Source organism: Canis lupus, chromosome 4 (genome assembly GCF_048164855.1).
Source record: "Canis lupus baileyi chromosome 4, mCanLup2.hap1, whole genome shotgun sequence".
Lineage (NCBI taxonomy): Eukaryota > Metazoa > Chordata > Mammalia > Carnivora > Canidae > Canis > Canis lupus.
The window spans coordinates 11,668,088-11,691,663 of record NC_132841.1 but is presented as its reverse complement, the minus strand read 5'-3'; the positions used below and the strand labels follow the sequence as shown (position 1 = coordinate 11,691,663).

Below are 23,576 nucleotides of genomic sequence, written 5' to 3'. Positions count from 1 at the left end.
GTAAGTACTCAAAATTATTGAACTACTGCATACATTACCTGCAGCTCTCTCCTGGGATACCCTGAACTTTCCCATAATCTTTCAACTAAAAAATTAATACTGGCATGAGGGTAAGGGTATGGGGCTCCAGGACACTGTTCCTGATGACCATATCCCATGCTATACCAATTGTCAAATATTTTGAATACTGTCCTTGCTTTCTATCTTCCTAATGTGTCACTGTCACCATTAGTCCCCATTCAGAAAAGATTGTTATCTTATTCATCTTTGTAGCTGACAGTTTCTACTACTGTGATTAGATTACAGAGAAAAACCCAAGTAACACAAATAATATAATCTTCAAATACTGAAAGTGCTTTGTATGGACAAGTGAGTTTCATTTGTTTTCAAACACAAGAACTAGAAAATATGCATAAACTAAAGAGAGACAAAATTCAGTCAACATGAGGAAGATGGGCACTCATGCACTGCCTCTTAGAAGGTGATGTGATTTACCCTGGAGAACCACGTGTGTGATGTTACAGACAGAATCCCCACAGTGGACAGTGCTTGGACCAACATAATGCTCTCTGGGCCTTGCCTAAAGGACTTCATTTTATGTTGCCATCACATTTATGTTCCTCCTCTCTCTTCTACAACTACTTAGAGATTAAAAGTTAAGGCCTACCTGTAGGCATCTCTTTAAAAAAGTAGAGCATCTCGGTCTCCATGAAAAGGCTCATACATTCTTTATTTTTGAGTATAGTTGACACATAATGTTACATTAGTTTTAAGTGTACAACCTTAGTGATTTGGCAAATTGAGAAGTTATGCTATGCTCACCATAGCTGTTACAATACCACTAACTATATTCCCTATGCTGGGCCTTTTATCTCCAGTGACTTATTCATTCCACAACTGGAAGCCTGTAGCTCCCCGTCCCCTTCACCCGCTGCTGCCCATCTCCCAAGCACCCTCTCCTTTGGGAACCATCAGTTTGTTTTCTGCATTTGTGGGTCTGCTTCTGCTTTTTGTTTATTCCTTTGTTTCATTTATTTATTTATTTTAGATTCTACATATTAGTAAGATCATATGGTATCTCCATGATTATTTTTTTGCTTTCATCTCCCCCCAAAAAATAAGCATATGAAAAATTATAACTTTACTTTTTTTCGTAACAGTTCATGTGAAAAGACAAAGCACCTGGTTGCTTTTTTCTGCTTGGTTATTCCTGTTGGAATCTGGAAAGTGGATGTGACATCCTGTTTCTTCCATCACTTTTTTAATATTGTTGCCACCTTTGCCAATTACATGGGAATGTTCTGTATGTGAAACATCCATCTTCAAGGTGACTCGATTGCTCTATATGGAAATAATGTATTAATTCTTGATGCATGAAAAAGGAAGAAAAAACTCCTTAGAACTCTTCTCCAAGGGAACAATACTGACAATAAGACTCGGTGGGAAATCTTACAATTTTTTTGGTAAGATCATCTTAATCTATAAATGCATACTTTCTATTTCTCTTCGGCGATAAAAAAGAAATTCTCATTTTAAGATAAATTTGTCAGAAGAAATTAAAAGATACACTCTTTACCAAGATAGCTTTTTGGAAAGCAGCATTTAAATAAAGTCAGGTATAATTACAAATAAATTACTCATTTTTAACAGACATTATTCATAAAACATTTAATTCAAATAACTAAAATCAGATGAAAATAATTACAAGACTGAATATATGTAGGTTAGTAGGACTGTTGAACTGTGACAGAAACAGTAAAAATAAAACCCAAAATTGAATTAAAAAGTCTTTGGGAAAAAAAAGTATTTGTAAGCACTATTTTCACAACTTGCCTATTACTGTAGGTCAAACTTTACACAGCAGACCTGTTATTTTCAGTGGCAGGAAGAGAGCTCCAGCAGTAACATGGCTTACATAAATCAATACAAAGCATACGATTAGTTATAATAAAGCAAATGTAAAATTCTAAGACATAATGAATAATTGTGGTCCTATTAGAATCTGTGTATTTAATTTTGGGAAATTCAGTACTGTAAAATTATAAAGATATGAAACCTTTCCTCATTTATAAAAAATTCTTCAGTCCTCAGAAGGTGAAATTAAAAAGTCAAAATAAAACAAGATGTTAAAGATATTGATGGTTTTTACATAGTCTTATTTCTTAAAATTTAAACATATCCATTAAATACTGTGATTTTTAAACTTAGTTCTTTAGTTGAACATTTAAAACACAGGAAAAATATATTCTTTTTTTGGGAAAAGATTCTAGAATATTTAATAATTGTAAGGTGAATAATTCTTAGGGAAAAAAAAAAAAACAAGAGAAAAACAGGAAGAGATCAGAAAACATTTCAGTGAAATACCAGGTGGCAAAATACAGTGGTTAAGAACCAGACAGCCTGGATTTAAATCCCACCTCTCCATTTATTATTGGATTTTGGGCAAATTCCCTAATATCTCTGTGCTGAGTTGGTTATGAGAATTTAACAAATATTTGTAAGATGCTTAGCAAAGTGCCTGCCATATAGTGATTTAGAAATGTTTAATAGAATAAATTCTCACAAATGAGTATATATCTTTACACATCTAAATTTCCCTATTATCTCTCTAACCTAACCTGCAGAGAGAGAAAGAACTTAGAAGATAAAGTATCAAGTTTCATGCCATCACACACAACTATACAGAAGATCATTCTGGCATCATAAAGGCAAATATACTAATTCTTCCTAACTTCATTAATTGCCCTATACTACTCAGGGTCAATGTCTATATCTGAAGATAGCATACATACGTACATATGTGGGTAAATACACACACACACACACACACACACACACACACTTGAGTATGTATATATAATATTACTCAATTACCCAGCTTGAGAGCTCATTTAAATTTTAAACAGAACTTTACATCCATTGTAGAATCACACATATTTTAAAACCCACCATTACTTTCTTGTGGTTTTTCTTCTCCAAATGGTTCTTTTCATAACAGCATGAAGTAGCCCTTGCAGAGACAATGTTCTGACATCTGAATGTCCTTAACATTCACTTACTTTTGTGTCTAAGACAGACATGATCATTTCCTTGGCCTCCTTAACATCTTCTTTCTTTCCAGAAACCTTAATATGGGGATCTAGAAGAAAATAAAAACAAAGGGCTTATATGAAACCCCCAAACTCTTTGTTTTAAAATTGATATTACAATATAAGAAAAGAGATTCCATAAGAAATTCAGTATTTGATTCATTCTAGGTATGCTAACATTGTAATTAAAACAGGAACATGGAAATCCCCAAGTTGTACATTTTTCTGAATAGCTTTTTTCTTCTGAAAGCTAGCTAAACCATTTAACTGCAAAATAAGTTTATCAAATGTAATTATTTTTTAAACAAGTGAAGAATCTATAAATTCATTTTATTACTTACTACATTCTTGCTACATTCCAAGTCCTGATCTACAGCTTTCAATGCATTAACTCATTTAATCTACCCCACAGCTTTGCAAGGTTGTTTCCAAAGGAAATTAAGGCATAGAGCAGTGTAATAACTTGCCCTAGAAAACCACTCAGAGGCTCATTCATTATAATACAATGTCTTCCACCTCTGGATCCACACTTTTAAAAACATGTGATAACCTAACTCAGAAGGTATCTTTATACATCAAGGTTAACAGAGTAAAATATTATCTTCATTCAGGAATATTTAATATTTATCCAGAATTATTGTTAAATGGCTAATATATGCTACATGTATTAATGATTACTGCCATGGAATGTGATAAAGGAAAACATTAATTCATTTAGCAAGTATTTTCTGAACTTCTACTATATACCAGTCACTATTCTAGGGGTTGGATGATATATCAGTGAAGAAAAAGACCCTTATCCACATGGAGCTTACAATTTTGTACAGGGAAACAAAAATGAATCAGATAAACAAATTACCTAGTGTATTAGAACACAACTTATGAAAAGGAGAACAGATAGAAGGAGGAGTACCAGCTGTGGGATGAAGGTCTGGGCATTAGGCCTCATTGGGAAAACGAGGTCTGAGTAAAAGCTTAAAGGAGCTGAAGCAGTTCGCCAGGCTGGAATCTTTACAGCCAAACTTGGGGTAAGGATGTCGTTTCAGTTCTTTCTTTTGTCAGGTTTCCAAGTCTCCCCAACAAAAGAGTGTTCTATTACCCCACAGGTCAGCCTGAGAGACCAAGACCATTTGGGGGAAGCCAGATGTTCCATAACACTAGCTTAAGTGATAAAGTGGAAAAACAGAGAGAAAAAAAAAAAAAAAAAAAAAGAGAGCATTGTCATCACCATCACTGGTGATGTCAACCTTACTGCCTGCCTACAACACACCATCTTTTCTGCGGAGTCCTTCTTATCCTGAACTACACTTCAGATCAGCAATGGGGTCAGGAACTGTCTGAACACTTTTCACAATTAACAAGCAGGTCCAACTCAGTCCTTCCAAACCATCAACTCTCTAAGATAAGAAAAGAGAATCACCTGGTGGGAATTTTATCAAACTACACATATTTCCCTGATATTGTCACTTACCTATCCCCATCCAACAGTCCATTTGAAAACCCATGCCATGATGAGCATATTATACTCATAAGGTAAAAATAGGCAATTGAAGAGACAGAGGAAGGGAGAGAGGAGGGAGGAAACACTGTCCTAAAGCTCCTGGCTCTTAAGATCAAGGTAGAACAATCAGAGTCAACAACAGAGCACCAGCAGCCTTCAGAGCTCAGGAATGCCTCTAGCCTCCTGGGGAGACATCCCAGCAGCTGTGCTTAATTTGAGTCAGTGCTGTCACCTCCAATCCCCCCGCCCCCATTCTGTCCCGAGATGGTCTCCTGGGAACTGCCCTTGGTCTTAGACTCTTCTCCTTACCCTGTTCTTTAATCCTTCCTCTTATGTTTGTCAAGTCACAGGGGCACTGCGAAGATGAAAGATCTTAAGATTGCTTTAAACCTTCTAAAATGTTTAAGCGTCAGGTATCATAGAGTAAGGGGCCTAAAAGCAGGGCAAAACAGATGTCAAACAACTTCAAGTCAGTATGGCATCATGTTACCACTGCTTGCTCCTTATTGCATCCTAACAGGAACCACTTTTTCTCTTTAAGATTCTCACCAACCTTAATGCACTTATGTAAACACAGTATTTTCTTCAATAATTATTACATCCAGTATAACTCCTCTAGGCAATATTTACATTAAGTCTGTCTACATTCATAATTTTGATCCCAGCTGTCTTCAACTTTGGTTTCAATTACTGTACGCTGGCTTGAACATTAATCTCCACTGAAAATGCTTACTCCTAGGGGATTAGAACCTAGCACTTCTCAAAACATACCTGATTGTACTCAACTGTAGCACTTGCTAGAATATATATTCCTGGGTCTCCAGGATCCAGTAATTGGCATTTTGTTTGTTTCCCAAGTCATTCTTCGATCAAGTATAGGACACAGCAAGTGAAACCACATAAAAAATAGAATTGTAGTGTTTTATGTATCAGTCAAGTACATATAACATAAAATGGTTCTACAGGGAAAAATATATTTTCATACAAAATAAATTAACAGTTAAGTATTGAGTGGTATGCTAATCTGAAAACCTGTTACTTGCATAGGTTGGATAATCACATTAAAATTCCTATGCATCTGTAAAGGGACAAGAAAGCATCAGATTCAATTTATGAAAGAATTTGATTTTCCACCATCTCTGTATCAACTGAATAAAATAAAAAGCAAAAGCCTCAATGGAAAATATATTTTATTTCAAAGTGAAAGAGCACCATCTAGTGACCCAAAAGTATAAATTATCAATGGACGTAGAGATACACAACACAATCACCAACATATAACTCCAGGACCCAAATCAGCACTTGTTTGGAAAATGATTCTTTACATAATCAAGTCTCATAAGTATAGAGAAAAATAATCATGATAAAATTCTGGTTTAGATTGTTAATGTGGCCAATACTAGTATATTCTTCATTTCCTCTATTGCCCTGCTTGAAAGATATCTATGGGATATGAATTCTTACTCCATCCAGGCTGAACTTAATATGCTTATTTCCAATCCTGAAATCCAGTTCTCTACATTCAATTAATGCTCAATGTCACAGCTTAAATGTGTCCTGCAAGGGACTGGGGTTTTATTCAGACCCATTCTGGAAATACTAGATGATGAAAAAAGCCAAAGTACTAGCTTTATTAATGAACATAAAAGAAAAGGGACAGCTATGAAGACTCTTGGAAGATGGCAGAGTCATAGGCAATAAGTGTACTGTGTCTCCCACTGCCTCAAAATAATTGATTTGGTCATGAAAGTTCTGAGATATTTGCTTTAAAAATAATACCACTGCTTTATAATCAATCTTCAAGCTCTCTAAATACAAGGATTTTCTTAATTGGTTTTTTTAACTTGCATGGTGCCAAACAAGTAGTAGATACTCATTAAGCGGTAGGTGAATGAACAGAAGGTGCCCTTATTTTTGGAAATGGCTATACAGAGGGAGGAGATGGAAATCCATGGGAAGAGCCTAAACTTCATATCTAAGGCGACTGATTATATGTCCTATACTTCCCACAACAGTTTTGACCTTAAATATTTTTATCTCAGTACCACTTTAAAAATACAAAGAACTCTCAGATGTCCATCCAGACTTTTGGTTTTTAGACTCATGCCCCATCAATCTGTTCACATCTCTGTAGTGTAATCCTATGGAAGAAAGGAAGACAGAAAGTGATCCAACCTTTAATAAGTTATATGAAGCGATATGGATACAGGTAAGAAATGGGCATTTTATATGTATATACTGCAAAAGAGCTAAACTTTTGAGCAAAAAAAGGTTTTTATGATTTCCATATGGAAATTAATACAGAGTTGATAAGGCAACACTTGTTTTTATAAGAACACATGCTAAAAAACATATTTTCAGTAAAGATATATATTTAAAAGAGTTGGGATGTTTATGTGAGCTTAAGTGAAGTTTAGCTATGGTTTTAAAAGATTATCTCTTGGTACTCTGCTTGTACCCTCTGGTTTCCCATCCTTGGAAATATATTCCCATTCCTGGAAACATGAGTAAAAATTTTTATTGCCTTTTCCTTTTCTCCTCAAACTTAAACCTCCTTTCCATTTCACTCCTATACCAGAGCAAAATCTATACAAAAGACTTATGTCAGCCATTTCACTGTATTTATTATGCTACAGAAAGTAATGTGTTATTGACATATGATGAATTTAAGCCATCACTATTTCACCAATGATCTGTTTATAGCTCCTTTCCTGTCTCCATGACTGAATGCTGTTGCAAAAAGATTCAACACCAAAAATTCAAAGCAATGCTTTCATTCTCAGCATGTTCTCTTGGAGAGAAAAAACAACAGAAAATCGCTTATTTAACTAACCTGACTGCTTCCACCCACAACACTCAAAATAAAAGGCATCATATTAAAATTGCACTTTTATTTATGGGGAAAATTTCCATATCATGGCCTGAAATCAAGATGGCTTTGGTACACTTTATGAATTTATATCAAACTGTCAAAATGGCCTCAAATCCATAAGAAGAGGGCAGTGGACCGAATTTACTTTCTTTTGGCTTGGAGCTTTCTTTTATTTCAAATTCTTCCTTAAAAGTTTTAGCCTTCAAAACTGTCTAAGAAGAAGGACATTGGCTGGGGCTGTAGCTGGGTCTATCTAATACTGTTAGAAGTAGTCAGGGTTGACAGGCAGAGAGATATCTCTAACTTCTCTGAAATTCCCTACAACCACTGGGAATATATCCACAGCTAACAAGTAGTTTCAAAGTACTTTTTGGCAATTTTTTTTTTTTTTAATAAGGAAGACTGTGATTGAAAGGTAAGGATTTTATCAAATAGGCAATATAAACCAAGACTCAGAAAAAGCCCTGGACATCTCACTGGGGCTTGGATCACACAGGGAAATGCTATGAAAAGGCAGCAGATACCACACAAAATGTATTACAAGTTTTAATGACTGACTCTGTAGTAGATTCCTTTCACATCATGGGGAAAATACGTAGATTCCACAATTATGATAAATTCTGAATCATAAATAAATCATAAACAAGATCTGTGACCTTGGAAAAGTCACTGAATCTTTGGAGTAGAGTTTCTTCAATGAGGGAGTTTGGTCAGAACATTATTATACTTTCAAATAAACTAAATATCTTTGGTGTGAAGCAGTACTACAACATTCTTAAATAAAAAACTAACCTCATAAACAACTTTATTTTCCAAGTTTCTGGTATTTCATTATAAGAAGCTCACCTAAGACATCACAACCTAAACGTTTCCTCATTTAGAACCTCAAACTGAGGCAGTAAAAACAAACGTGTGAAACAGTGATTTGCCATGATCCACAACTTGCTTCAGAGACAGCAGCTTGGGCTTGCTTTCCTCATTTTGCATACTCCAGGAATTTGCAACTCTGCATCAATATAGATGAAATTCGAAAACAAACAAACAAACAAAAAACTAGATGAAATTCAATATTCTTCTCCACTGGCATTTCCTGAATAATGTGCTTATAGGCATCGAAAAAATGCAGTGAAAACACCCATATAGAGATAGGAGTCTCCTTAAAACCCTATCTGAGCCAGTCACGGTTCAAAATTAGATACCACTCAATCCATGTGCTACTTTGATCACCATTCCTTTAAGCTGGCAAGTCACTGATGATCAACAAAAGTGAATCTGACTCATGGGTCTTGTGGCCACGGCCCATATTTTTCTGTGAAACAAAAGTTTCCTTCTGATCTCTTGAGAAATACACTTTCCTTTTTAAGCAAAAATGTTATGTACAGGACAAATAACACACCAATATCACATTTTTAGGTGAACATATATACCAGCCAAGAGATAAAGAAAACCTTAACTGATTCATTAAATTTGACTGGAAATTATTTCAAAGGAAATGGAACAGAATGATAGGAAGTCAATACACTTTAGGCTGATTTTGTAGCCAGAAATACAGACTCCAGATTATTTCAAAAATGCTCTTTGATGACAAGAATCCTAATAAACTGAGTTAGAATAAAAAGGTAAAGGGAACATTGGGAGAGTAGGTAGAAGAATCCCAGCAAAATGTTGGTGAACAGCTAAACACATCAGATATTACAGGTAGGATTCAAAAAACACAGACCTAAAAACAAAACAAAACAAAACAAAGGACAAATCTCCCTGTTGCAGATATTCCCCAAACCAACTATGTTGCTTTAGCATAAGGCATAAAATAATCCTTATTTATCTTATTTTAAAACAGAAGAAAATCTCCTTCCTAGTTAATTAGAGGGGGAGCGAGAAGAGAGAAATGCAAAGCAAATGAGTTTTAAAATAAAAAACCTAGTTTTCATGAGAAAAAGACGTTTCCATTGGTATCTATGACCACTTTATGCACCATGATGCCCCAGGATAACTTCCTATCAAAACTCCACTTGGCAGAATAAAACTTAATACTCAACAAAGGAAGTGTGTTCTTGACATGACACTGGCATAAATGACATGAACAAATCAAAAGATAAAAGTATGACAAGTTCTTTAAGACCTTTCTCAGTTCAACTATTTGGCAATGATTGGAGATGAGGTGCCCTCACCACTATGATAAGCACTTTCAGGCAGGTTTTTGGTGAATAAAAGGGTGTGTTCACATACTAAGATGGAGCCAATGGACCCTTTATCCACTAGGTAGAAAAGAGCTATTAGCATGAGAAAATGCACAGCCAACTAGAAGATACACAAGAACTTTTATTGAGGAGGAGGGGCAATATGGCTGAAGAGTAGGGTCCCCAAATCACCTGTCCCCACCAAATTACCTAGATAACCTTCAAATCATCCTGAAAATCTACGAATTCGGCCTGAGATTTAAAGAGAGAACAGCTGGAATGCTACAGTGAGAAGAGTTCGCGCTTCTATCAGGTAGGAAGACGGGGAAAAATAAATAAAGACACAAAAGGCCTCCAAGGGGGGAGGGGCCCCGCGGGGAGCCGGGCTGAGGCAGGGGCGAGTGTCCCCAGGACAGGAGAGCCCCGTCCCGGAGGAGCAGGAGCTGCACCAACCTTCCCGGGCGGAAAGGGGCTCGCAGGGAGTTGGAACAGGACCCCAGGAGGGAGGGGATGCCCTCGGGCTCCCGGGGACACTAACAGACACCAGCGCCCTGGGAGAGTGCGCCGAGCTCCCTAAGGGCTGCGGCGCATTGACCCGGGAGCAGCTCTGAGGGGCTCGGGCGGCGGCTCCACGAAAGGGGCTGCGGGGCGGGAGCGCAAATCCAACAGCGCAGACCGGGAGCACAGGGCACCGGGAGCACAGGGCGCAGGGACACAGCTCAGGATCCGGCCTCCCCCGGGACAGGCAGAGTCCAGGAGGGCCCAGGACAGCGAGGACGCTGAGCAGATCAGCGGCCCGCCCCGGAGCCTCCAGGCCCCTGCAGACCCAGAGCTCTGTAGTCACTGCGGGGGCTGACTCCAGGGCTCCAGAGCTGGCCGCTGCCACTGCGGTTGTTCCTCCTGTGGCCTCACGGGGTAAACAACCCCCACTGAGCCCTGCAGCAGGCAGGGGCAGAGCAGCTCCCCCAAGTGCTAACACCTGAAAATCAGCACAACAGGCCCCTCCCCCAGAAGACCAGCTAGACGGACAAGTTCCAGGGGAAGTCAAGGGACTTAAAGTACACAGAATCAGAAGATACTCCCCTGTGTTTTGTTTTGTTTTGTTTTGCTTTTTGATTTCTGTTTGCTTCCCCCACCCTTTTTTTCCTTTCTTTCTTTTTCTTTTTCTTCTTCTTTTTTTTTCTTTTTTTCTTCCTTTTTTCTTTTTCTCTTTTCTTTCCTTCTTTCTCTCCTTTTTCTCCTTTTCCCAATACAACTTGCTTTTGGCCACTCTGCACTGAGCAAAATGACTAGAAGGAAAACCTCACCTCAAAACAAAGAATCAGAAACAGTCCTCTCTCCCACAGAGTTACAAAATCTGGATTACAATTCAATGTCAGAAAGCCAATTCAGAAGTACTATTATACAGCCACTGGTGGCTCTAGAAAAAAGCATAAAGGACTCAAGAGACTTCATGACTGCAGAATTTAGATCTAATCAGGCAGAAATTAAAAATCAATTGAATGAGATGCAATCCAAACTAGAAGTCCTAACCATGAGGGTTAATGAGGTGGAAGAACGAGTGAGTGACACAGAAGACAAGTTGATGGCAAAGAGGGAAACTGAGGAAAAAAGAGACAAACAATTAAAAGACCATGAAGATAGATTAAGGGAAATAAACGACAGCCTGAGGAAGAAAAACCTACGTTTAATTGGGGTTCCCGAGGGCGCCGAAAGGGACAGAGGGCCAGAATATGTATTTGAACAAATCATAGCTGAAAACTTTCCTAATCTGGGAAGGGAAACAGGCATTCAGATCCAGGAAACAGAGAGATCCCCCCCTAAAATCAATAAAAACTGTTCAACACCTCGACATTTAATAGTTAACCTTGCAAATTCCAAAGATAAAGAGAAGATCCTTAAAGCAGCAAGAGACAAGAAATCCCTGACTTTTATGGGGAGGAGTTTTAGGGTAACAGCAGACCTTTCCACAGAGACCTGGCAGGGCAGAAAGGGCTGGCAGGATATACTCAGGGTCCTAAATGAGAAGAACATGCAACCAAGAATACTTTATCCAGCAAGGCTCTCATTCAAAATGGAAGGAGAGATAAAGAGCTTCCAAGACAGGCAGCAACTAAAAGAATATGTGACCTCCAAACCAGCTCTGCAAGAAATTTTAAGGGGGACTCTTAAAATTCCCCTTTAAGAAGAAGTTCAGTGGAACAATCCACAAAAACAAGGACTGAATAGATATCATGATGACACTAAACTCATATCTGTCAATAGTAACTCTGAATGTGAACGGGCTTAATGACCCCATCAAAAGGCGCAGGGTTTCAGACTGAATAAAAAAGCAGGACCCATCTATTTGCTGTCTACAAGAGACACATTTTAGACAGAAGGACACCTACAGCCTGAAAATAAAAGGTTGGAGAACCATTTACCATTCAAATGGTCCTCAAAAGAAAGCAGGGGTAGCCATCCTTATATCAGATAAACTAAAATTTACACCAAAGACTATAGTGAGGGATGAAGAGGGACACTATATCATACTTAAAGGATCTATCCAACAAGAGGACTTATCAATCATCAATATATATGCCGCGGATGTGGGAGCTGCCAAATATATCAAACAATAACCAAAGTGAAGAAATACTTAGATAATAATACACTTATACTTGGTGAGTTCAATCTAGCTCTTTCTATACTCGATAGGTCTTCGAAGCACAACATCTCCAAAGAAACGAGAGCTTTAAATGATACACTGGACCAGATGGATTTCACAGATATCTACAGAACTTTACATCCAAACTGAACTGAATACACATTCTTCTCAAGTGTACATGGAACTTTCTCCAGAATAGACCACATACTGGGTCACAAATCGGGTCTGAACCGATACCATAAGATTGGGATCGTCCCCTGCATATTCTCAGACCATAATGCCTTGAAATTAGAACTAAATACAACAAGAAGTTTTGAAAGACCTCAAACACATGGAGGTTAAGGACCATCCTGCTAAAAGATGAAAGGGTCAACCAGGAAATTAAGGAAGAATTAAAAAGATTCATGGAAACTAATGAGAATGAAGATACAACCGTTCAAAATCTTTGGGATGCAGCAAAAGCAGTCCTGAGGGGGAAATGCATCGCAATACAAGCATCCATTCAAAAACTGGAAAGAACTCAAATACAAAAGCTAACCTTACACCTAAAGGAGCTGGAGAAAAAATAGCAAATAGATCCTACACCCAGCAGAAGAAGAGAGTTTATAATAAAGATTCGAGCAGAACTCAATGAAATCGAAACCAGAAGAACTGTGGAACAGATCAACAGAACCAGGAGTTGGTTCTTTGAAAGAATTAATAAGATAGATAAACCGTTAGCCAGCCTTATTAAAAAGAAGAGAGAGAAGACTCAAATTAATAAAATCATGAATGAGAAAGGAGAGATCACTACCAACACCAAGGAAATACAAACGATTTTAAAAACATATTATGAACAGCTATACGCCAATAAATTAGGCAATCTAGAAGAAATGGATGCATTCCTGGAAAGCCACAAACTACCAAAACTGGAACAGGAAGAAATAGAAAACCTTAACAGGCCAATAACTAGGGAGGAAATTGAAGCAGTCATCAAAAACCTCCCAAGACACAAAAGTCCAGGGCCAGATGGCTTCCCAGGGGAATTCTATCAAACGTTTAAAGAAGAAACCATACCTATTCTACTAAATATGTTTGGAAAGATAGAAAGAGATGGAGTACTTACAAATTCATTCTATGAGGCCAGCATCACCTTAATTCCAAAACCAAAGACCCCACCAAAAAGGAGAATTACAGACCAATATCCCTGATGAACACAGATGCAAAAATTCTCAACAAGATACTAGCCAATAGGATCCAACAGGACATTAAGAAAATTAGTCACCATGACCAAGTGGGATTTATCCCCAGGACACAAGGCTGGTTCAACACTCGTAAAACAATCAATGTGATTCATCATATCAGCAAGAGAAAAACCAAGAACCATATGATCCTCTCATTAGATCCTCTCATTAGATGCAAGCATTTGACAATATACAGCATCCATTTCTGATCAAAACTCTTCAGAGTGTAGGGATAGAGGGAACATTCCTCAACATCTTAAAAGCCATCTATGAAAAGCCCACAGCAAATATCATTCTCAATGGGGAAGCACTGGGAGCCTTTCCCCTAAGATCAGGACGAAGACAGGGATGTCCACTCTCACCGCTGCAATTCAACATAGTACTGGAAGTCCTAGCCTCAGCAATCAGACAACAAAAAGACATTAAAGGCATTCAAATTTAAAAGAAGAAGTCAAACTCTCCCTCTTCGCTGATGACATGATACTCTACATAGAAAACCCAAAAGCCTCCACCCCAAGATTGCTAGAACTCATACAGCAATTTGGCAGTGTGGCAGGATACAAAATCAATGCCCAGAAGTCAGTGGCATTTCTATACACTAACAATGAGACTGAAGAAAGAGAAATTAAGGAGTCAATCCCATTTACAATTGCACCCAAAAGCATAAGATACCTAGGAATAAACCTAACCAAAGAGGTAAAGGATCTATACCCTCAAAACTATAGAACACTTCTGAAAGAAATTGAGGAAGACACAAAGAGATGGAAAAATATTCATGCTCATGGATTGGCAGAAATAATATTGTGAAAATGTCAATGTTACCCAGGGCAATTTACACGTTTAATGCAATCCCTATCAAAATGCCATGGACTTTCTTCAGAGAGTTAGAACAAATTATTTTAAGATTTGTGTGGAATCAGAAAAGACCCCGAATAGCCAGGGGAATTTTAAAAAAGAAAACCATATCTGGGGGCATCACAATGCCAGACTTCAGGTTGTACTACAAAGCTGTGGTCATCAAGACAGTGTGGTACTGGCAGAAAAACAGACACATAGATCAATGGAACAGAATAGAGAACCCAGAAGTGGACCCTGAACTTTATGGTCAACTAATATTCGATAAAGGAGGAAAGACTATCCATTGGAAGAAAGACAGTCTCTTCAATAAATGTGCTGGGAAAATTGGATAGCCACATGCAGAAGAATGAAACTAGACCACTCTCTTTCAACATACACAAAGATAAACTCAAAATGGATGAAAGATCTAAATGTGAGACAAGATTCCATCAAAATCCTAGAGGAGAACACAGGCTACACCCTTTTTGAACTCAGCCACAGTAACTTCTTGCAAGATACATCCACGAAGGGAAAAGAAACAAAAGCAAAAATGAACTATTGGGACTTCATCAAGATAAGAAGCTTTTGCACAGCAAATAATAGTCAACAAAACTAAAAGACAACCTACAGAATGGGAGAAGATATTTGCAAATGATGTATCAGATAAAGGGCTAGTTTCCAAGATCTATAAAGAACTTATTAAACTCAACACCAAAGAAACAAGCAATCCAATCATGAAATGGGCAAAAGACATGAACAGAAATCTCACAGAGGAAGACATAGACATGTCCAACATGCATATGAGAAAATGCTCTGCATCACTTGCCATCAGGGAAATACAAATCAAAACCACAAGGAGATACCACCTCACACCAGTGAGAATGGGGAAAATTAACAAGGCAGGAAACAACAAATGTTGGAGAGGATGTGGAGAAAAGGGAACCCTCTTACACTGTTGGTGGGAATGTGAACTGGTGCAGCTACTCTGGAAAACTGTGTGGAGGTTCCTCAAAGAGTTAAAAATAGACCTGCCCTACGACCCAGCAATTGCACTGTTGGGGATTTACCCCAAAGATACAGATGCAATGAAATGCTGGGACACCTGCACCCCAATGTTTCTAGCAGCAATGTCCACAATAGCCAAACTGTGGAAGGAGCCTCGGTGTCCATCAAAAGATGAATGGATAAAGAAGATGTGGTCTCTGTATACAATGGAATATTACTCAGCCATTAGAAACGACAAATACCCACCATTTGCTTCAACGTGGATGGAACCGGAGGGTATTATGCTGAGTGAAGTAAGTCAGTCGGAGAAGGACAAACCATATATGTTCTCATTCATGTGGGGAATATAAATAATAGTGAAAGGGAATATAAGGGAAGGGAGAAGAAATGTGTGGGAAATATCAGAAAGGGAGACAGAACATAAAGACTCCTAACTGGGAAACGAACTAGGGGTGGTGGAAGGGGAGGAGGACGTGGGTGGGGGTGAATGGCTGACGGGAACTGAGGGGGTCACTTGACGGGATGAGCACTGGGTGTTATTCTGTATGTTGGTAAATTGAACACCAATAAAAAATAAATTTATTATAAAAAAAGGACCTTTATTGATAGAATGCCAAATCTCCAACATAATCAGCAATAAAAGCATTCAAATATAGTAACAATATGCTCTTTTAATTGTTGTGTTTTTCAACTTTAGAAGGAAATAAGGCATGAGAGAGGGAAGGGGTAAATTGGGCACATGTCTTTTCTCTGTTAAGATCCCTGCTTACTTTATCAATGATGTTTATGTCATTTGAAACAAGTATATGTACTCTGTAAAAACCTAGGAATAATTTCAAAGAACACGAAATGCAAACAAAGTATAAAGCAAAATCAAGGCATAACAGGTAAAATAATAAAAAAAAGATAGGTTTAAGAAGTGTGAGAATTAGGAAAGAGTAAACTACTTTATCTCACAAACCACCTTATCTTATGGAGTGTAAGCTAAACTTCAAGCATAACTACAGAGTTGCTGTTCAGAGAGAAAGAGGGCAAGAAAAATCCAAAGTACAAGAGAAATCTAGCTCTGGAACACAGAGTGTGGAAAAAGAAAGTTAAAAACACAAAGCTTAACTCAATTAGTTTCTGAAGCCTTTTGGCATCCAAGCCTTATATTCCAGAGATAAGGACAAGGATTCTGGCAAGGGGAAGGAAAGGAAACTTAAGTGCCAGGAGGAAATCTGGAATAGTCTGAATGATTTGTCTGTAACACTCTACTGAAAGCATCCGCAGTGCTAGGTTACCACAAAGGAGGATGGGAATGTACATATGAGTGAGATACAGACACTCTTGTCACAGTGGGAACAAAGCCCAAGACACAAGGCATGACAGAAACAACACTGCAGGGACCCAGGATGAGGAAGGAGAACCCAAAATGAATGGAACAGGAGTCCCACTCCCATACTCAGTGGTCCATCTGATGAAGGGGGGAGCATTGCAATGGGGATGGAGGCATGTGCCAAGATAAAGCCTCCCCAGGAGACTGTACTGAGATAACAGCAAGTTACGCAACAACTTTGAGGAGCCAGAAGTGACTAATGGTCATTCTCTCTCCAAGGAATACTGATGTTCACAGTGTTCATGGAAGGTCCCAGTGGTATTGCCTGTGGTCTAAACCCAAAGTGCTGTTATCTATGGCCAGGGTAGACTGTTCCTTTTTACAACAGCTGGGACTAATCGTGAAAAATCCTAACACAAAACTGCTGGCTGCTGTTACCAAAAAGCAACCATGCATTTAAGGGTTCACATGCATTAGACAAGGAAAGTACCGTAAATGAAGACTTGACCACATCATACCACATATACAATCTGTTTGTTTTATTTAAAAAAAGAGAAGAAATTTAAAAAACTAGAAATTCTGTTTTTTGAAGATACATGAGGCACAGCTAAGGATGTATGTAAGAAAGAGCAAAACTCTTAGGAATTCAGTTCTAAAAGTAACTTGGCAGCTCAAGACTGGCAAAAAAATTCTCCACCTTTCTCATCTTTGTTGTAAGATCTACTGAGAAAGTTTCACAGATTGTACTGAAGAGCAGTTAATTAAGGTTCCATATGACTCCGGGTACTGAAGATTGTGTCAAGCTTGCTCATGATATCAAGTAAGTTAGTAATTTTCACAAAAATTAAAAGTACCTAATGTTAAGTACATGAGCCTTAAATTATCGAGAAAATCTGACAATCCTTTCTTCTTATTCCCACTTTCTACAGACTAGCTGAAAATCTGTTCATAGTTTTTTTTATGCATCACACATAATGAATACAATTGTCATATCTCTTTCACTATAACATTATTCGGTATATTATTTATTTACTTCATATTTTTTTTTTGATAACTTTTGAGTAAGTGGGACCCAAGGGTCTTTTTTTCTTTTTTTGGAACCAAGGGTCTTAATCTCTCAGTCCAAAGAGATTTATATCTTCTGGGGCAAAAAATTAAAAATTAAATTATTAAATAACTTCAAAATGGTCCTTTATTTTTCTTAATATCTAAAGTTACCTTGAACCCTAACAATTTCTAAATTACAATTTATCAGACGTTTATCCAAAGGTAATACTCCTTTGCCCCAGCCCACAGCAACTACCACTCTCCTTACTCCCTTTAAGATTCCAAGTACTACGACTCCTGTAAATTAAAAACAAAATTGAACATACACTAATGGACCCACAGAAAACTAGGCAAAAGGCACAGATAAATGATTCAACAGAAAAATGGTCAATAAATATATAAACTTGAATAAACTTCAACCTTACTAAATAATTTTTATTTATAAAACTGGAGGGGAAACTTTAAATTGTAAGGCTAACAAGGGTATAGTTAAGCCAACTAACATACTTTTGATGAAAATAAGACTTGGTGCAAAATGCCTGGAGAGTAATGAAGTACTGGAGACATTCAGAAAGAATCAGGTACTGTCATTTTATTTTAAGGATACACATATATTGAGCAGAATAAAAAGGAAAACAAGCTTAGAAGCAGGGATTACTTCTAAGTAATAAGGTTTCAGGTAATTTTTATTTTATTTTATGCTTTAAGTTCTTCCGTATTTTCTATCATGAAAAAGTATATATTTACAATGTGAAAAAAAAAAACTCATTAACTTTAAATGAAGATTATCAGTAAAGTCCTGAAATCAAATCACATTCTTATACTTTAAATCTTGTCAAAACTCCTTGTTTTCCAAGCACAGTGTTTTAAGAATTTTCTTGAAAATTTAGACCTTTAAAAATGTTAATGATAGTGACAAGTATTTTCTCAATTTGAAAAATTCCTTCTTTCTCATCTACAGTTCTGTGACAGGCTTTTTGCCATGCAGTTTCTGAACTTTACCTCTATTTGTTGGGCCATTATCCTTGATATTTTATCAACGTGCTTTCTGGCTCTGAAAACAGACTTCCCAAGTGAAAATGGAGCAGGAATATATAATGACAGGGTTAACAGCAGTTGAAAGACATGTTTGGAACAAAGTCCAAATAGTTGGCGAAGGCCATATGTTTATGGCCACCACTAACTATACATGGAATTCTTTTAAACATTTATGGTCACATCTCTTTCTTTCTTCAGCAACTGTTTCCAAAATAAATGGAAACAAGAATAATCCTGGTAATGGGAGTTCAGTGCTCTTTCTTAAAAGAATTCTCCAATGTCCCCACAAGCAAGGACATTTAGAAAAGCATCATTTACGTATCATTCTCAGGGTGTGATTAAACCACCCATTAATACAACTAAATAATCTTAAAGGATAGTGCCCCTGTAACGGTTTCACCAGAATTTCTTCGTCTTCTCAATAGAGAAGTCCAAGAATTGAGAACATACCTGGTTACACTCCATTAGCTGCTGCCCAGGGCCATTCTCCATCCTTGGTCCTGCCCTTCTTTGTACCTAGAAGCTGAACCAGCATCTCTGGCAGCAGCTGTGCAGTTCCCTAAGCGCAACACCACTGAACACGCCCTTGCCATGGTCCCCTTCCATGGGGGTCCCATAATACTCTGTCTTCTCCTTGCCTTACAGCCCATGGGGGTCATGGCTTCTAGCTGTTGCCAGTTTTTGTGCCTCATCACCTGTTGTTAATAACTATTTGCTTGTCCTTTTACTCTGTCCTTCATTAGAGTTTATTTAAATCTTTTGGAGTTAATTCTATTTTCTGTCAAACCAAGACTGCTAACACGTTTTCCACCAATCCCTTTTCTTCTCTTGATGAAAAAACGTACAGAATGTTGGAGGCGGTGAAGTAGAGAAGTTCACATTCCATATTTGTGCTGTCTCCTTTCTTTGTAAAGGCACAAACTTTACAGGGTAGACTCCATGCCTTATATAGGTTAAGATTCCTAGGTCTCAGCAGATACTTTTTTGAAAATACTGATTTCTTATTGTTCAACACAAGTCAACTTCATAACTATAGCAGAGAACTATGACATGGTTTTCTCTCTCTTCCTCTCTCCTGTTTGTTCCTCTCCCCTCTTTTATCTCCTGACCCCAGAAGCTATTATACAAATGTATTTTTATCACATGGTCATGTGTATTCTGGCACATTAACTGGAAGTATCCTGGCACCTTCAGATATTCGTTGATAAATGTGTTGTAATGTTCATAGGATCTTTGAGAAATATGCGTAGATTCAGCAGCATTTAAAATTTTCTTTAATATTTCCTTGGCTTCCATACAACTTTTTACCTCGAAAGGCACTTGTTTGTATGTTCCACCCATCCCCCCCCCCCAAAAAAAATACTGTTTTGACTATATACATACATTTTTGGTGCCAACCTCAAATCTTTGGAAGTGGGATTTTTGCAAACCATTAAATGATTCTAAAGTCAGAGTTTCTTACTGAAGCAGGGGAGGTCTATGGATCATCTTTGTGGGGCTGGTGAACCTGCCTCTAACTACATTCAAAGACTGTGTACATGCACATTTTTAGTTTTTCTGAATGGATCTACAGATTCTCAAAAAGGCTGAAAGAGTTGAGAAGTCTTCATCTAAGCAGAAGAAATTTTATAAAGACATTAAGAGAGCATATTTTAAAATACTTTAAGGATTCAATTTTGGTTTGGCATTACTGCAAAGTGATATTTGTCTTCTATTTAGAAATATTCAACCATTACATTTTGGGACATAATTCAGCAGTTATATTTAAAACATAAAAGCTAACTAAAAAGATGTCACCAAATTTGTGTTTATCATCACTTTCTTTCAGTTATTCTAAGAGACACGGGAGAAAGTAGTAACAGAAAGAATGGAAGGTCTGTTAGAGAAACAACTATATCAATTCAAGTCCTTTAAAAAAATCCTACATATTTTTTTAGAGTAAAAATCCTAGAACTTTTATCATTCTGCTACAGAAATAGATCTTTATTCAATAAATGATACAAAATCTTGTTTCGGAACATCCCCTACAGTTATACCAAAGAACTTCAGAGCTGGAATGGAACAAAGTTCTAGTCTTCCTTCCTTTCTTCATCAAGGTTCATGGATTGTTCATCAGAATGGGCCAGGCACATCCCACAAAGTCCAGTCACTGAAGTGAGGACACCTCAGTTCAAGCCATGTAGGTGACCATAGATTTTAAAACCTCTCTACTCCCAGCATGCCTTTCTCCAAATGTCATCTAAGACTGCTGCATTTTTAGTGAGAGAAAGTGTGCCATTTCACAAAAAAGCAAAAGTTAGCTGTTAACCATAATTTCTTAAAACCATCTTTCTCATCATAAACCTTCCATGATTTCCCAACCTTCTAGAACTAAAAGTTCAAATTCTTTGTTGTGGTCTTCGAAGCCCTCCCGATCAGGACTGCACCCAACTGTTCAGCTTTCACTTCTCTTCGTTCCCTTCAGACAACCTGCTCTACAGCCAAATCTAAATGCTCCCCGTTGCAACAGAATGTCTTCTTTGCCTGAAGCTATCCAACACTGCACTGTTCCTACTTTTAGCTACATCTGTCCAATCCTCACCACCTTGCAGTTAACACAAATGTCCTATTTCTCGAGGTCCCTCCAGGGCAATGTAAATCTCTGTTGGCTTCTCTTATCACTGCCCAGTCCTCAAACAGAAGACAAGTATCAAGTCAGTCCTCAGTTCCCTATTATGTGTTACCCTATTGTCCACACACCTACTGTTAACTCTGCAGCCTTCTTGATTTATGGTAGCCACCATGTCCAGCTTTTATATCTTTTACTATACCTTCAAATTAGATAATATATGGATTTCCCCAGAGTCACTGATATCTGCTTCTTGATCTTTCTATGCATTTATCCCTTCCTCTTCTGCACTCAAGTGCCCACCCCCCTAGCACAACCACGACTGCCTTCCAACTCTGGCACAGCCATCAACTATGCTCCTGGATCATTTTATCTCCGGGCAATCACCCCCACTTGCCTCAGCTCTTCTTTCTATGAACTGATTTTAAGTGAAGCAACTCTAATTTTCTGTATCCTCAATCTCTGGCATAGGTTATGAAGTTAAAGTAGGTGTCCACACACACAGTTGTGAGAACAACAGTAAGTGGGATAGCTTAAGGGGCTTAGCATAGTGTCCTTATGAGAGTCCTCCATAAAAGTCAGCTATTATTAATGAGTGGTTACCATTCTAGCTCTTCTCTAGATATATTCTTTGTTCTTACTTCTTTTAGAGATGTGCTCTGATTTAGAGTCCAACAGGTCTACATAACCTCTAGATCTCCCTGGATAAAGCTAAGACAGCCCTTGTGACAGCATCACAGACACTCCAGCTGGTGCACACTGACTGAGCAACCAAACCTTCAGAGCCTTCTTACGTCAACTGGTGTTTAGCCCTGCATTTCCCCTCCCTGGACTATCAAGTGCAAACAACTTATCTTCTTTTTAACTATGGTTTTAGTATAACTTATATTAAAATGTCTCAGATTAGCCTTATTCTGTTAGTGTCTTTGTTTTTTTTTGTTTTTTTGTTTTTTGTTTTTTGTTTTTTTTTAATGGGAAACTCTTACCGGACTATTAGTATGCTCATAGAGACACATGATAAGCCAGAATATGATATTGCTGTTATTTCTGTTTTTTAGCGAAATTTTTTATATGCTATTTGACATTTGATATGTTTTACTTTCCCTCACTTTTTAAGGAGTATTAGGAATGTTCAGCATATCAGCATGGTAACTCCTTGATGAAGATAGGTTTTCTCTGTAGCTTGTGAGAGGAAAATATTTGAAAAGAGAAAAAAAAAGGCAAGAATAAAAATGGAATGTATTTACTTTTTCACTTTGCCATCACTTCAATGTTACTCTCAAAAGAAGGAAAAGGAGAAGGAGAAGGAGAAGAAGAAAAATATTAGGTTAAGGCCACAATAAGAATTCTAAAATCTGAAAAGTTATGTAACTAATTTAGCATAAATCTTTTTTATTTTAGTTTATGTGCTGCCAAAGCAAGCACTAGCATAAATCTATAACATCTCTACAACATGCATTTTCACAGCACAGCATATCAATGATACCTCCATATTAGAAACTACAGTAAAAGTATTTTAAGATTTTTTTAAGGTTTTTTAAAATTTTTATTTATTAATGATAGTCACACAGAAAGAGAGAGAGAGAGAGAGAGAGGTAGAGACACAGGCAGAGGGAGAAGCAGGCTCCATGCACTGGGAGCCCGATGTGGGATTCGATCCCGGGTCTCCAGGATCGCACCCTGGGCCAAAGGCAGGCGCTAAACCGCTGCACCACCCAGGGATCACCATTTTAAGGTTTCTAAAAAAAATTAAACCAGGTCATATCTGCTAAATATTATAAAAGATTACTTAGATAATTTTAAGGAGTTTTCATTTTGCAATTTTAATTTAAAATTTAAGAACTGATTTAGATAGCTTTGAATTAACATATAATAAAGACACGTAAACCTGAAACACTTTGTAGGCCAGCTTTCAGACATTTATTCAAAAGTTCACTCAATTCAGTACGCAGGTCCTCAGCCCCAGCTACTTAAATACTTCGTATTTTACTTCCCACATTTAGGAATTGAGGCCCTAATTAGAAACGACAAATACCCACCATTTGCTTCAACATGGATGGAACTGGAGGGTATTATGCTGAGTGAAGTAAGTCAATGGGAGAAGGACAAACAGTGTATGTTCTCATTCATTTGGGGAATATAAATAATAGTGAAAGGGAATATAAGGGAAGGGAGAAGAAATGTGTGGGAAATATCGGAAAGGGAGACAGAACA

The 23,576-nt window shown here is 37.6% G+C and overlaps 1 protein-coding gene across 7 annotated transcripts in view; it reads right to left on the bottom strand.

The window, feature by feature from the left end:
* BICC1 (BicC family RNA binding protein 1) overlaps positions 1 to 23,576 on the bottom strand; it is a 271,309-nt gene that overhangs the window by 34,463 nt on the left and 213,270 nt on the right. For all 7 annotated transcript variants that reach the window (XM_072823153.1, XM_072823154.1, XM_072823152.1 and 4 more), the window contains 2 exons: positions 3,060 to 3,139; positions 1,183 to 1,341 (listed from right to left, as the gene is read on the bottom strand). In XM_072823153.1, coding sequence (XP_072679254.1) covers positions 1,183 to 1,341; positions 3,060 to 3,139 — 239 coding nt within the window. The remainder of the gene's footprint in view (positions 1 to 1,182; positions 1,342 to 3,059; positions 3,140 to 23,576) is intronic.